The 14,822-nt window shown below is 34.3% G+C and overlaps 1 protein-coding gene across 4 annotated transcripts in view; it reads left to right on the top strand.

The window, feature by feature from the left end:
- MEMO1 (mediator of cell motility 1) overlaps positions 1 to 14,822 on the top strand; it is a 93,428-nt gene that overhangs the window by 28,928 nt on the left and 49,678 nt on the right. For all 4 annotated transcript variants that reach the window (XM_023536935.1, XM_011370753.2, XM_023536934.1 and 1 more), the window contains one exon: positions 6,923 to 7,004. Coding sequence is in view for 2 of the 4 variants with exons in the window: in XM_011370753.2 (XP_011369055.1) it covers positions 6,923 to 7,004 (82 nt within the window). In the remaining 2 variants the exon portion in view is untranslated. The remainder of the gene's footprint in view (positions 1 to 6,922; positions 7,005 to 14,822) is intronic.

The following is a 14,822-nucleotide window of genomic DNA, read 5'->3' as shown; positions in this document are numbered from 1 at the left end:
ACTTTAAGCATTTGACCACTTTAAGTGGTTGCCTTTTGTGATCCAGGTTTGTATTTCCCTCACTAAAGTATTTGACCTTGCGTTAGAGTATAAACATGGTGTTATCTTCTTGCCTCTGTTTAAGCTGCTAGTAGGAGCATGGGAGTTTTGAAATGACTGTGGATATTGTGGGAATGTAGTTAGTCTACTACATTTTATGAAGTTTTGGACTAAAACAAGATTTAAAAGAGAATTTGAGTTTGTAGATCTCTTACTTTCTGTGAATCTGAGTTCATTTTCCTTTGTCATCAGGATTGAATGAAAAAGCCGGGGAGGCATTTATTGAAGTGAGAGGCTAGAAACACTGTTAAAAATAAACTTATGTAAATTTTAAAAAGTGGATCACTTATGACTTCATAGTATTTTGGATGTAAAAATTCATCCTTTTATGTATTGCTAACTTATAGATTATGTGATTTATTTATTGTAATGAAAAATCTCAATTATAAACCTTGCAGCAGTCTGCTAGTTGTGTTCATTCACATGTTCATTTATATAGCATGTGCACATAAACTCGTTTATGTTGGTGGGCCTCACATTTTAATGTATATCACAGTCACTTGGAGAGCTTGTTAAAAGCTTGTTAAAAGCCGTTGGTCACCATCCTCAAAGATTGGGGTTAAGACCCAGAGATCTCTCTCTTAAATAAACACATCAGAAGATTCTGGTCCGTAGACCACTTTTTGACTATTACAGAAGAAAAAGTTATGGTTTCTAAAAGGACGAAAAATTATATCACATTAATTAAAAAGATTTAATTGCAGGAGCATATAAAAATCTTCAGGTTTGTGAATAATTTAAAACAGCAGCATAATGCAGCTTAATGGGCTTTGTTTTAAATTTGACTTATCTTCTGTAAAAGCAATAGACAGTAGTTGTTTGCTAAACTTTAGTAATAGATAACTTGTGGCTTGCATGGTTCAAGTAGAGAATAAATACCTTAGAAGTCAAAATACATTTTTCTTCGATTAAAGAAATGGAATATTTAATTTATTTTGAAATGATAAATATTATTAAGGTAGGACATTAAATTTAAATTTTATCAAATGAGGGCATGAGTTAAATTACTTAATCTTTTAAAATACAATTTTGAGTAGTGAGCTTATGGTCATGCATAGTGCATGATTATGAATGGATGCAACTTTGGATAACATTTGGAATATATGTATTGAAATCTTAAAAATCCCTTAATGATTTACATCATTGCATTTCTGAGAATCTCATGAGGAAATAATTTTAACTATGGAAATGGAGATACATATTATAGAATTGTTTATGATAGTACAAATAATTGGAAACAATCTAAACATTATTAATATAAATAATGTTTAAGGAAGCAGTGATCCATTCACATAAAAATATTCAGCCATAAAATGTCTTTATTTAAAGAGTTCATAATATAGGGAAACGTTTATGCTATAATGTTATGTAAATAAAAGCCAGTTACAGAATTGTATATCATTTTAAAGCTTAGAAGGAAATTTGGAAAATATTAAGTTTGATGCCTTTTATAATTGTGGAATTATTATTTTTCCTCCCGAATATGTATTCCACCAGTTTTCAGTACTGAATATATTTTTTTAATAATGAAAAAATGGCAAACAAAAATCAATACTTTGATCTTTAAGAAAGTTTAGATAAGATCCTATAACCAGGCAATATCAAGGGATATAATGGCATCATTTGATAGGGAGGGAATTTGTTTATAAACAGGAGTGGGAATAGAGAATCCACATTAATAGGTTGTTAAAGGGATCCATGCTAAACCTATTTTCAGATTACAGTTTGTAAATGACCTGGGGGGGGGTGTGTGCGAGTACCCCGTTATTTTCAAATTTGCAGCCCTTTTAGGTTTGAAATGCCAATGGAACTGGTTTTAACTATATGAAAATTTTGAGAAACTGTGTATGATTGAGTAGAATAGTGGTGATTTCCAGTTGGCCAAATATGAGTTGGTTGGTATATACTAAAGATTGTTTGGATGGTTAATTGTCCTTGTGGATTCTGAACTACAGAGTTTAGCTGAAAATGTAAATAAATTCTTACAATGTTTAAATAAATTATTGGATAAAAAGGAATCTAAGATATTTGGATTTGGCCTAACCTTTGAGGTTTTATATCAGAGACAACAATCAATTTCCTTCACAGCAAGCGTTTTTGGTTTGATACAGAACTGCACTGAATGGGTTTTGGGTCAGATTCGGTGTGACAATTCTTGTGTTCTTGTGTTCCCAAGGGCATACTACTTTCTGTGTGAGGAGAACTATCATAGATACATAAAAACAAATAGCATCCCTTGAGGTGTATCTAAAAATAAGAGAAAGTTTTGTAAATAGTATTGCAATAAATTCTAAGTATGTGGTCACAGAAAGGCGTCAGTAATGAAAAGATTTCAGGAGAACTGCTGAACTGTTATTTATTTTTAAAATTAAATGAGATTATTGTAGTTGGACTGCTTCTCTGAAACACTTTCATTCTAGTGAGAAGTGGTTCCCAAATGCCGGTCTTTGATGACTTTTTCATTCTTCTGCATAAAATAAATATTAGAACATAGTGAGTATGGTTTTCACAGTGCTGCTATATTTCATCGATTTCGAGATGTACATTTTCCCATATTTTAGCATTTCTGCAAATGAGGTCTTTACAGTTAATGGCATCTTAAAATCATTGTCAGTTGTGAAATAGTTATCACTACCTACACATTCATGAACTCAATAATTACTCCTACTGATATGACTAGACAACTGCAACCCATTGATATTTCAGTTAACATACCATTTAAGGACTGTTTATGGAGAAGATGACCATTTCTGGGTTGTCTTCTGAAACCTATTAAATCTTCTGGTGATACCTTTTGGTAAGATCAAGAAAGGTATGGCATCGAGACTGGGCAGTGTGTGTTAGTTGCTTGGACGAGAGTCCCGGAGGTAATAGAGGAACACTTTAAAAAGAAATTTTGTGTTACTAATTCTTTAAATGGTGCAGAGAGATGATATTATGGAAAAACAAGGATTACCGATGACTCTGAATTAAAAAGAATTTAGATATCAGATTCTGAATGTGAAGAAGATTTTAAGAATACCTTGAATTTCTTTTGCTTTTTTTATGAAACCATAAGAGTATTATATGAAAAATCATGTCTAAATAAGTTTAAAAGAGCTTTTAAAATAAATATAAAATAAAAAATTCTAAGTGATAAGAAAGCATATGTCTTAGTTTAATTGGTAGCTATTTTTTCTTTTTAGTGGTACACAAAATAATGGTGCATCTTAATAGTGATAACATCTTGGAGTCAATGAAATGTAGTTAATTTATTCAGTTTAAAGGATTGAGATTATCTTAAAATTGTGCTCTTACTTTTTGGTGTTATATTTGTTTTATGAAATCATGATCATAGATAAAGTTGAAATGTTTTAAATATCTTGCTTAGTAAAATAAAAAATTGGCAACCCTATATTGGTTTTCCAAATTTCTTTTTAAATTATATTGGTCTGTGAAATTCAGAGATCCACGAGCCATTGTTATAAAAAGTCTAGCATATTAACCTTATTTTTTGTGTGTTTTTCACCACAGGTCAGAGTTTATTTCTTAGTTTGATTTGAACAGATTTCACAGAATGATTAAGAGCAAAATTCTAGAGGCTGACAGTCTACTTTTGTTTGAATTTATGATTTTTGCTTCTGCTTTGTCTTTTGTTACTTTGCTTTAACCAGTCCTGTGGAATTGAGTTTATTGTGCTAATAAGCAGGTAACCACTCAAAAAAGAATGATAAAAAAAGTTGTGACAATAGGTCATTCTTTACCTTATATACATGGAATAGTTTGAGCCACACTGGAAGGCTCCTCCCCTAACCAAATATCTCTCTCATACTAGCTTGTTTTAGTGGCTGAAATTTTCATCTGTCAGCTATTTTTGGGATTTAAAATATTGACAATTATAAGCTCCATGAAGGCAGGTATCAACATCTGTCTTTTTTATTGCTGTAACTCCAGCATCCATCTCACTTCCTGGCACATAAATAACTGTTTCATAAATATTTATTCAATTAACAAATGAAGGCAAATGTTATTTGCAACATTAAAACATTATTAGTCATAGTTATCTATAGTTTATTAAATAACTAGTAGAAAATGAAGCTGTAAGGTAATTGAAATGCAGTTTGGATAAATTCTGGGAAAGGTAAGTGATAGGTCTAGAATGGTTCTCAGGCTCTTTGAAAAGTGTATCCTCCTTCCCCTTCTTTTAGGAACCTTCTTCATGTCAGAAAAGTACAGGATTTCTTACAGGACAGTAGTTCTTTATTATCTGTTGATTGAGAAAATACATGATTTAAAAATGTAGAAGAAATTTCATTAACACTTTTAATTAAATGAATATTTCTTAATCCATTAATTGATAGATCTTATACTTATCTAGACATTATTTTATCTCTAGATAAATCTAGGTATGCATATAGTTTCGTGGAGCCCTTAGAGTCCAAGACCCTTTTTTGGCTGGTAGCCATTGATCTAGACTTGCTACTGGAGTGTGGTTTGCAGGCCAGCAAAGATTGCTGTCACCTGGGGAGGATGTTAGACATGCAGAACCTCAGGCCCTGCTTCAGGCCTATAGAATCACAATTAGCATTTTAACAAGATTCTCAGGTGATTCAAGTGTACATTGTTTGAGAAGAGTTTATAGAACACATGATTTTTGTTCAGATTGAGGTGGTTGTTGAATTTTTTTTTTTTTTTTTTGCAAAGCAGAATAGGAGGCACAGGCCAGAGATAGAAAAGTGTGGAAAACCAATTTGGCTTACTTCTCATATCTTAGAATGATTTTGTTAATTAGTTGCATAAGAATTCCTGAAAAGCAGGAGTGTGTGAATAAAATCTCTTATTTTTATTTGCCTTTACACTGATGCATAAATTAATCTGGCTGCTTTAGTGCGCAGTTTAGCAATTTAGTAGTTGAATATGTGCATGCACTTATGATCTAGTACTTTTACTCATACATTGCAATACTATACAGCATTGAAAATGGATGAATTAGAGCTACATATATCAATATGAATAATTTTTTAAAATAATATTGAGTGACTAACAAGTCATAGGTGGACATTTACAGTATATATAATGTTTAAAAACATGCAGAACAAAATAATATACATATTATTTCTGGATACATATATTAATAAGCGTATAATGCAGTGATCGACACCACACTCAGAAAGTGATTACCTCTCAGGTGGGAGGCGTATAAATGGGATCAGCAAGGGATTCGGCTGTGTCTTTAATGTCTTATTTCTTAATAACAGAAGATCTTAATAAGACAGAATGTTAAGATTTAATTTATTTGGAAAGTAGGCCCATGGTATTTGTTATTATTACCTAGATTCTCTTTGTAATGTTTAAATATTTTATGATTAAAAGTTTAAAGAGCCAGAGAAAAAGGGCCAGAGAAATGGGGTGGTGGTTGGGGGAAATCAGTTTGCTAGTATTGCATATTTGCACGATAGTGGTAATGACCGAGTGAAAAAGAACATACTAGTGGAGAAGACTGAGACAGCTGTAAGAGTAGGGTCCCAGAGCAAGAGAAACGGTGGGATCCGGTGCAGAAGTAATTGGTTTGGCTTTTGATAGGAGCAAGGACAGTTTGCTGAAACAGGAGGGAAAACAATAAATGGTGGGAAAAGGAAGTAGTTCTCTTCTGAACTTAGGGTGACAGATGTTCAGGTTTACCTGGGCCTGCGGTTTTCCAGAATGCAGAATGTTCATTGCTAAAACTGGGAAAGTCCCAGACAAACCAGCATGGTTGGGCACCCTACATCTGCTTGTTTTTCTTTGGCAAAATGAAAAATGTGATCATCTGCTAGGTGTGAGAAGAGGCTGAAAGTTTAAGGTAAAAGGAGAAGCTATATGAGATAATTATCTTAAAGATGGGAGAACAAATTCAGTAGGTTAATGTGGTATGATTTCTGAGCTTTGCTAATGGTCTTCTGAAATTTATGGGTATAATTTCAAAGTTCCTATGGTTGTGTTTCAGTCCCATTCAGCTGTTCAGGTGGAAGTACTGTGTTAAGTGGAAAGTTGGTTTTAACTATGATTTGACATAATGGAGGAGGAGAGGAACAAAGGAGTGAGGCCATAGGCAAAGGAAAGATCACGTCTCAGGCTGGGTAAGAAGTGAAGAAGAGAGGGGATGATGGACAGTGGGAAACGGGGTGGTAGTTGCGGGGAAAATCAATCTGCTAGTATAACATATTTGCACCTAATGGTAAGGACCTAATAAAGAGGGACAAGTTAGTGCAGAAAACTAGGACAGTTGTAAGAGCAGTTGTAGTTAACTAGTAACTACACTACCTCAGAAAATCTCAATTTCAAATATCCAGCTCTCTTCACTCCCAATCTATGATCATAGTTATTGATATGATCATGCGAGTAGGAGATTGGAGCGGAAGGAAGAAAAGGCCATTGAGTGTGGGAGTGATCACTCCATGGATGTGATTTTAGTGATTAAAGCAGGTTTTGATGCTCTAAGAAATAGTCACTCGATTATTATCTTTTCATATACTAACATTTTTCTGTTTCTTTTTTTTATTTTGTTTAAACACTTTCTCAAATTGTACTTTATATTGTTGTTTTTGTTCTGGAATAAAGATGCTTGTAAGTAAATAAGCAAATAGATAAAAGCAAGTTTTGTTTAATCAGATCTTGGCCTTACCATATGGCTTGGTAGACACTTTGTATGTCATTGGTTAAGTTTCAAACATAAACGTCCATACTGATGATCCCACTGCCCATTAAGCTATTTTAGTCACAAATAGGTTCAGTGAGGGCTTTGTGTATCCTTCTCTACAGTACATTGCTTTGCTGACTCCAGTTTCCCTCTCTCTTTTTATAGGACCTCAGCTGAATGCACAGCTAGAAGGTTGGCTTTCACAAGTACAGTCTACAAAAAGACCTGCTAGAGCCATTATTGCACCGTAAGTTTTAAGGATCTTTACCCAGGATTGTTCTTGTGTTAATTATTAATAAAGAATGAGTATCTACTGGTCGAACTAAAAATCAAAAGCCAATTGCTGTGTTGAATTGACAAAATTATGTTCAGTAATATTCATGTGACTTTCACTTTAACTCAAGGTTAAAGGAAATTGGCTATTGTATTTTGTCAGATGGAGTAATTTCAAAATTTATTCTTGGTAATAAAAGGGTTTTAAAGCAGAGAGTTGCTTACATTAGGTAAACTTGATGATTTCAGTAATAATTGGTTTAAATGAATAAGTTCTAGTTTAATCATTAAAAGATCTTTAATCCAGATAATTTGTAATTTATAATGAAGAAGATGCTTTAAAGCATAATACAGTGCAATCTAGAGTGGTTACTAGAGTTTTGGAGGAAAAGTAGATTTAGGAAAAATATTTCAATGATTATTGTTCTTTTAAATATTTTTTTCAATTACAATTGACATTCAGTATTTTATATTCATTTCAGGTGTATAGCCTAGTGGTTAGATATTTATATAATTTACAAAGTGATCCTTCCGATAAGTCTAGTGCTCTCCTGGCACTGTACATAGTTATTATAATATTATTGACTATATTACCTATTGCTGTACTTTCTATCCCCGTGACTTTTTGTAACTACCAATTTGTTCTTCTTAATCCTTTCACCTTTGGAGTAGATATTTTTGTGATGAAAAAAATCTGTGATGATTTTGTCTTTGACTATTAGAGGGTTTTTTAGAACTTAGAGCCAGCAGATACATAGTTAATGATGTGCCTGTGTGTGATATGAATTCAATTAATTTTGATTTGGTTTTCAGTGCTATTCTTCAAAACATATTGTTTTAGGCACATGTTCACTTTTTTCTGAGAAGAGTAAAGGTTGGAGTTTGTGCCATTTCTCTCAGCAGAATCTTTTATGCCACTTCTATTGAGTTAAAGGTGGTACCCTGATAAATATTAGTGAAAAAAATAATAGGAACCACTTATTAAACAGTGTGAGAATTAAATGAATAAATACACATAAAGAGCCTACGTTAATGTTTGGCACATAATAAATATTTCATAAATATTCGGTATTTTATGTGCCAGACATTTTGTTAAATACTCTATTTGTATGATCTAATTTGATTTCCTTTAATAGATACAGAAGACTGACTGTACCACTTACAAGTTATTGTGCTTTTGTCTCATTGGTATAGTTGGAATAATAATAGTACCTCTATATAGTTGTTTTGATGATTAAATGAACTAATCTTTATAAAACTTTTAGAATAAGAACTTGCAATTATTTGTTTAGTCATTCAGCAAATATATACCAGGCTAAATGCCAGATGCTCTTCTTTGTGCTGTTTTTTGAGTAAATCAAAATTACTATTCTCATAGTGTTTGCATTTTAATATTTGGGAAAGACAGACGGTAAACAATTAAATGACAATATCTGTGAGGTACTAAGAAGAAAAATAAAGCAGATCAAGAAGCTTGAGAGTGACAGTGTGGGTAGGAAGTTGCTAGTTTATGTAGGATGGTAAGAACAGGTCACCCTGATGAGGTAGCATTTGAGCCTAAATGATGTGAGAGAGAAATTATGCAGATACCCAGGGAAAGAGGGTTTCAGGTTGAGGAACAGCAAGCACGAAAGCTCTAGGACAGGATAATGCTTAGTGTGTTTGAGAAAAAGCAATGAGGCCGATGTAGCTGGAATGACGTGTGTGAGGAAGAGAATAGTGGATGAGATAGGCAGCAGGGGCTAGATCATGGAGAGGCTTTGTAGGCTATCATGCTATCATAAAAACTGTGGTTTTTATTCCAAGTGAAATGGCAAGTCATGAGAAGTTTTGAGCGGAAAAGTGACATGATCCGACTTAGATTTGAAAAGTGTTACTCTTGCCTGCTGTATGGATGTTCTGTTTTGTGGGAACAGGGAGTCCATTTTAGGAGGCTTATTACAATAGTAGAGAAAAGAGATGACGTAGTGGCTTTGACTGAGGGTTAATGGTGAGAAGCACTGTATTCTGGCTGTATTTTGCATGTAAGGACCAATAAAATAGAAGAGTCAAGGATGATTCAAGTTTTGGCCTGTGAAACTAGAAGAATGGAATTGCTTTTATACTGATAAGAGATAGAGAGGAGTGATCATGGGGAGTAGAATTGTTTATGTAGAAGCTAGGATTTGACTTTGACCATGTTAAAGCTGATGAGGTAGCATTTGCCTATTAGGTGTCCAAGTGGAGCTTTCAAATGGGCAGCTAGATACAGGAATCTGTAGAACAGGGAAGAAGGGCCAGGTTGTGTTGGTATATATATCACACTTAAAGTCTAAACAGGATATAGTTGCCTAGGGATTCAAATAAAGATATGGAAGAGAAGAGGTTCAGGGACTAAACTGTTAGGCAATCCAGCTTTATTTAGAGGTCAGGATGAAGATGGGCATTTACAAAGGAGGTCCTAAAGGAGGACCAGTGAGCAAGGAGGAAAACCAAGAGTGAGTGGTGGCTCTGGGAGGCAACAAGATGAAAAACAATTCAAAAAGGAGAAAGTGATCGCTGTGTTAAAATCTGCCAATTGGTCAAATGAGATAAGGACTGAGAATTGCTAACTGGATTTTGTAATGTGGAGATTGCTGGTTACCTTGATAAGAACAATTTCTGTGAAGTGGTGAGGATGAAAGCAGAGTCGGTGTAGGGTCAAGAAAGAATCTAAGAGGGAAATAAAGATGGTATAGAAAGTTTTTTTTTTTTTTTAATGAATTTTGCTGTAAATGAAGGAAATAGGGCAGTGGGAACATGGTGTCAGGAGAGAATTTTTATTCAAGGTGGGAGGTATTAAAGTGCTATGATGTTGACAAAATAGTGAAATAGTCTGGTAGAGAAAAACAAAAATGATGCAAGAATAAGAGGGGACGTTTATATAAGTGAGATCCCTGACTCGGTGAGAAACAATGGCTCTCTTTTTAGGATCTCGTGAAATAGGTTGTATCATCTTTTCCATTAGTTTGCTGGTATTTGACTATTACCCTATGCTACCTTCCTAGTTAAAGCTTGTTCTAAATCTGGGAGCTGAGCTGAATCAATATATAATTAAGTTGAGGTTGAAAAAGTAGCTAGACTTGCTTCCGTCTTGTAGTAAGTTTAAAATCGAAATCATTGGCAGTGGCCTGGGAAATGACATGTTTGAGCTAAGTTCCAAATATACTGACTTATAAAAGATTTCCAAATTACCTTAAGTTCTAAAATGGATATTTGAAAATATTTTTGGCTTTGCTGTGCATGTTTCTGCTATATGGTGACTCTGTAGTTATGTTTATACATTTACAGGCAATTTCCTTTTTGTTAACATATAAAACTTTAAGTATAGTCATTTATCTTATATGGTTTCTAGAGGTAATTATTTTCTTTTCCAGAGTTACTTTTTTTTGAGATAGAAAAGCAACAACAAATATTTTATTGTTATAAAAGCACAAAGGGGTCTTTGTAAGAATATGCTTATATAGGAATTAGAAAACTTAAAATTTTAAGATTTCTAATTTTATTTCCAATCACATTTATCAAAAACATACTTTAAATTTTATAAATTCTAGCTCTCTGGGGCCAGCTTTTCATAGGTTTTGCCTTGATACATAAATCATATAAGGGGTACCTTAAAAAAACAAACTCAGAACCTAGATAACATACTTTTGAAAGGACTTAAACAGATTGCTCATTTTTATATTTATGTCAATTAAATAGAATGATGCCACTAAGGAATGAATATTGACCTGTAAGCCAACCATTGATCAATCTTAAAGAAGTCTAACCTATATGACATATAGGCAGCCATATTTGGGGGAGTCGAGAAATTTAATTTGATTAAAAAATATCCTTTGTTTGAATTTAGAACTGCCTTATCTTGAGGCACAGGAGACAGTATGTGGCCCAGGGATATATATTGAAATAATCTCATGAAATAGGAGTTCCAAAAGCCTTCCTGCCATGACTGTCAGACATCTTGATGCCAGAATTGTTGTCTGTTCTGCAGTCTGCAGGAATATCTCAACGACCCTTAGAATGGAGCTGTACAGGTATGCATCACTTAAGAAACCTCTTACTGAATATAAAAATATAATCAGATAATTGGGGAAGGGGCTTATATATAATAAAATTATTTTTTTACTACAAAGCAGATACTGTGAATACTGAAAGCCCCTGTCTCATACTTTTAAAATAGAGGTTGATTTGTTAGTAGTTAACCTAGTAGGAATAGTATGGAATAAAGGACACTTTCACTTTTCATTTTATACCCTTCTTCATTGTTTGACTTTTTTACTGTGTACATGTATTACTTTTAATATTAAAACTAGTTTAAAAATTTTAAAAGCTAAGAAACGTTTATATAAAAGACCAGTTTGTACATACACACACACACACACACACACAGAGCAAAGCATACCTATAGAGCTCTACCAGTGTATATCATGAGACAAATGAATCTTCATAAATTATGTTGTTACTTTAAGTTACTGGAGATGTGCAACTTGTTTACTTCTCATCCTTGTTTATGTTAGCAGCAGGTTACTCATGGCAGTATCTCAAATCCTATAAAGGCTAGCAGTAGAAAAAAAGTCTAGGTATGCAACAGTGTAGTTTATTCTTATTTGACTTGAATAACTTTAATAACTTTAATTAGCTCATAGTATTGTTTACTTAATATTTGTGAGATTCCATTTTGTAAAAATAAAATATTCTGAATAATGACTATCTAATCTGGCCTTTTTTTGATATAGTTATCTAATATTTTTTATTGAAGCTAGAATTTTGAGGGCCATCGAGCACAGCAAAATAAAACTTGAGAGAGGCAATAGGGAGGCTGCTGCCTCTGAAAACAGTTATCATTCAGGTTGATCGCATATGTTCACAGCTGTTTTTAAATTTAGTTTCTAGCTTTCTAGGTCATACTTTAGGTTAAGTATATCTTACAGACTTTTCTTATTCCTGGAGATGTTATTTCATTTGGTCCAATCTTTTTATTTTGTATTTTGCTGCTATTATAGAACGAGGAATACAAGAACCTGACTTTGTCTAATCCACGCTAGTGTTCTTTTATTATTTCCTATATCCTCTTTGATGAAAAACTTCTCATAGAATGTGTGGTGGATTCTTGGCAGTCATAGTTTATACTATTCACTTATAACCTTGAAGGTCTCAGAATGAACAAGTGAAAGTCCACGTCATGTAGTAATTGGTAATTTTCCTGACATAGGAATTTAAATTACTGCAAGGTTGCTGTGTGGGAAACCGTCACTTAACCTGTGAATGATCATGGACAGTGGCCTTGCATCCTCATTTGATTGCAGCTCTGTTGGCACAGAAATTCTATAGGGTTAGGAACTGGACTTTCTGATGTAAAGGGTCTGCTGTGTGGGAATAAAGTGAGAAGCAAAAGTAGGATCAGTTTTTAGAGGCATGGTTTAGCCTAATGACAGATTGTAGGTATTAAAGTATAATTTTGTATTCCCTGCATGAGAAATTACATTGAGAACCAGAGTGACCCGGTAAAGCTAGCAGGGATGACTTATTGGGTATTTTAATAGCTTTTAAAAGACTGACTGGGACATACTTTTATGATGCATACTCACATATCTGTAGAGCTCAAATTTTCATTGATCTTCTGGCTATTATGCACAAAAGAAAAAAACCTTAGATGTTCCCTTGGTGAAGCCTCCTTTATTAGGAGTGACCCCTCAATGAAACCTTGTTTCCACATGCATGTAGAATCATAGGTTCTATTAGCAAGAGAAGGATGTAGAAACAGGACCAGTGGTGAGATTTGATGATTATTGCTGTATATCTGGGCCAGGATAAAGGGAAGTATTAGAAAACCTCTTTTTTGAAAATAGTCTTGGTCCTTTCATGAGTTGGAGTTCCTCATGATGGGGGATACGAGGGATGGTGTACTTAATGATTTTTTTAAAATGCTCTGCAATGTATTTTCTCTCCAAATTAAGACTCTTCCTCTCTTTTTGTAACTACTTTGTTTTTACTTGAAGCAGACTTTTAAATCTTTAGCTTCGGAAAGACAAACCATGAAATCTGAGTTCTACTATAAAACATATTTACCTCAATCATATTTTCAAAACTGTCTTCCTTCCTTGTAGTCTTATAGGATAGATGATTCTGTAAGTATCCTTCCAGGTTTTGGGATCGTTGCTTTTCCTGCTCCATGGACTTCTTACCTTCTTCAAATATATAAAAATCTCTTTGGTGGTTAAGAATGGGTTCTAGAGGTCTACTGCCTGGCTTTAAGTCCTGGAGTAGCTACTTCATATCTGTGTGACCTTGAGCAAGTTTCTTAACCTTTATGCTTTAGTTTCTTCATCTTTAAAATGAGGAAAATAATAAATCTATCTCATAGGGTTGGTGCGAGGATTAAATGAGTTAACACTTTGAGTCACAAGAGTGCCTGACTCATAGTAGGCACTCAGTAACTATTAGTTATTACCATTATCATAAGTATCCTCCTCATCCTCCCATACCTGCTTGGGCACTAAGTTGTAATAGCACTCTAGACCATGACATTCCTACTTCATGCCATAGTTTCCAAGAGAGCTTTACTTAACATTTCCTGCTTCTAATGTGTCCTTTGTGCTCATGTTTTTCAGAAGTACTGGACTAAAAACAGTTTTATATTGTCACCCCTCTGTTCAAGAGCATACAACAGTTTTTCAGTAGCTTGTGTTATCAAGCCCAGATTCCTATCTGACTCTGGCTTACCATTACTTTCTTGTTCCACTCGGGACAGTCTCATATTTTCTCATCTGCATCGCACATGGACATTTGTTCATGTTCTTTATGCCCTTCCTTCATGCCTTTGCCCTTCTACTCTTACTATTTCTGTCCTTCTCTTACTTCAAGAATCCAGTACTTTCAAGAAGCCTTTTTGACTTCTAAGAACCGAGCTTGGATAGAAACAGGATTGGTAAAACTGGGAGAGACTCGGACTAGAAAGACAGGTTGATTTAGAGATCAGAGTATGGATTGGGGGTCAGAACCTTTAAATTCAAGAATGGGAAATACGAACTAAAATCTGAAAACCACATCTAAGATGGTGGGACTGGTGTAAGGTGTAAGGATGGAAGTGAAGGGATGGGATATAAGTGACAACTTGAGAGCAAAGCAGTGTTGAAAATCTGAGATGTCAGATCCAGTTTTGAGATAGAACAGGGCAGATCCAGATGGATCAGATGGTTTTTAAGATCCACATGGCCAGGCAAGATAGCATATTTCTGAACTGGCAAAGGGGAGCCAGTAATGTTAAGATCAGGAACAGGTGTTAGTCTGAAGCAGACAGTATTGGGGTCTTGGGACTGGAAGATTGGGAGCATAACCAGATAAAATAGAGCCCTTGGCTAGGCTACAGTATCAAGATCAGTACAGGATGGCAGCCAAACTCTAGGGCTGAGCCGCAGAACAACTTACATTTCTTTCTGGCTAAGATTAGGAGTGTGCTGTGAGAATATTTCTATATTGGGCAACTTGATAGGCTCCCTTGGATAGAGTGACTACCATTAATCTGACCAGTAAAGCCCTCAGTGATTTCTGTGTGCTTAGTGTATGTCCCATATTACTTAGCTCTTGATTAAGTATGCTACTATCTTGTATTGCTATGATTGATTTATCAATCTCCATGTGGAGATTGTGAGACTCCATATCTTAAGCTAGTTCAGATGAGGACCATTTATTGTGGTATGATTAACATACAGTTGCATATATGTATAGTGTACACTTTGATATATTTGAAATGTATATACACCTGTGAAACCAT

The sequence above is a fragment of the Pteropus vampyrus genome, unplaced genomic scaffold (assembly GCF_000151845.1).
Source record: "Pteropus vampyrus isolate Shadow unplaced genomic scaffold, Pvam_2.0 Scaffold173, whole genome shotgun sequence".
Classification (NCBI taxonomy): domain Eukaryota; kingdom Metazoa; phylum Chordata; class Mammalia; order Chiroptera; family Pteropodidae; genus Pteropus; species Pteropus vampyrus.
This window is presented reverse-complemented; position numbering and strand designations above follow the sequence as displayed.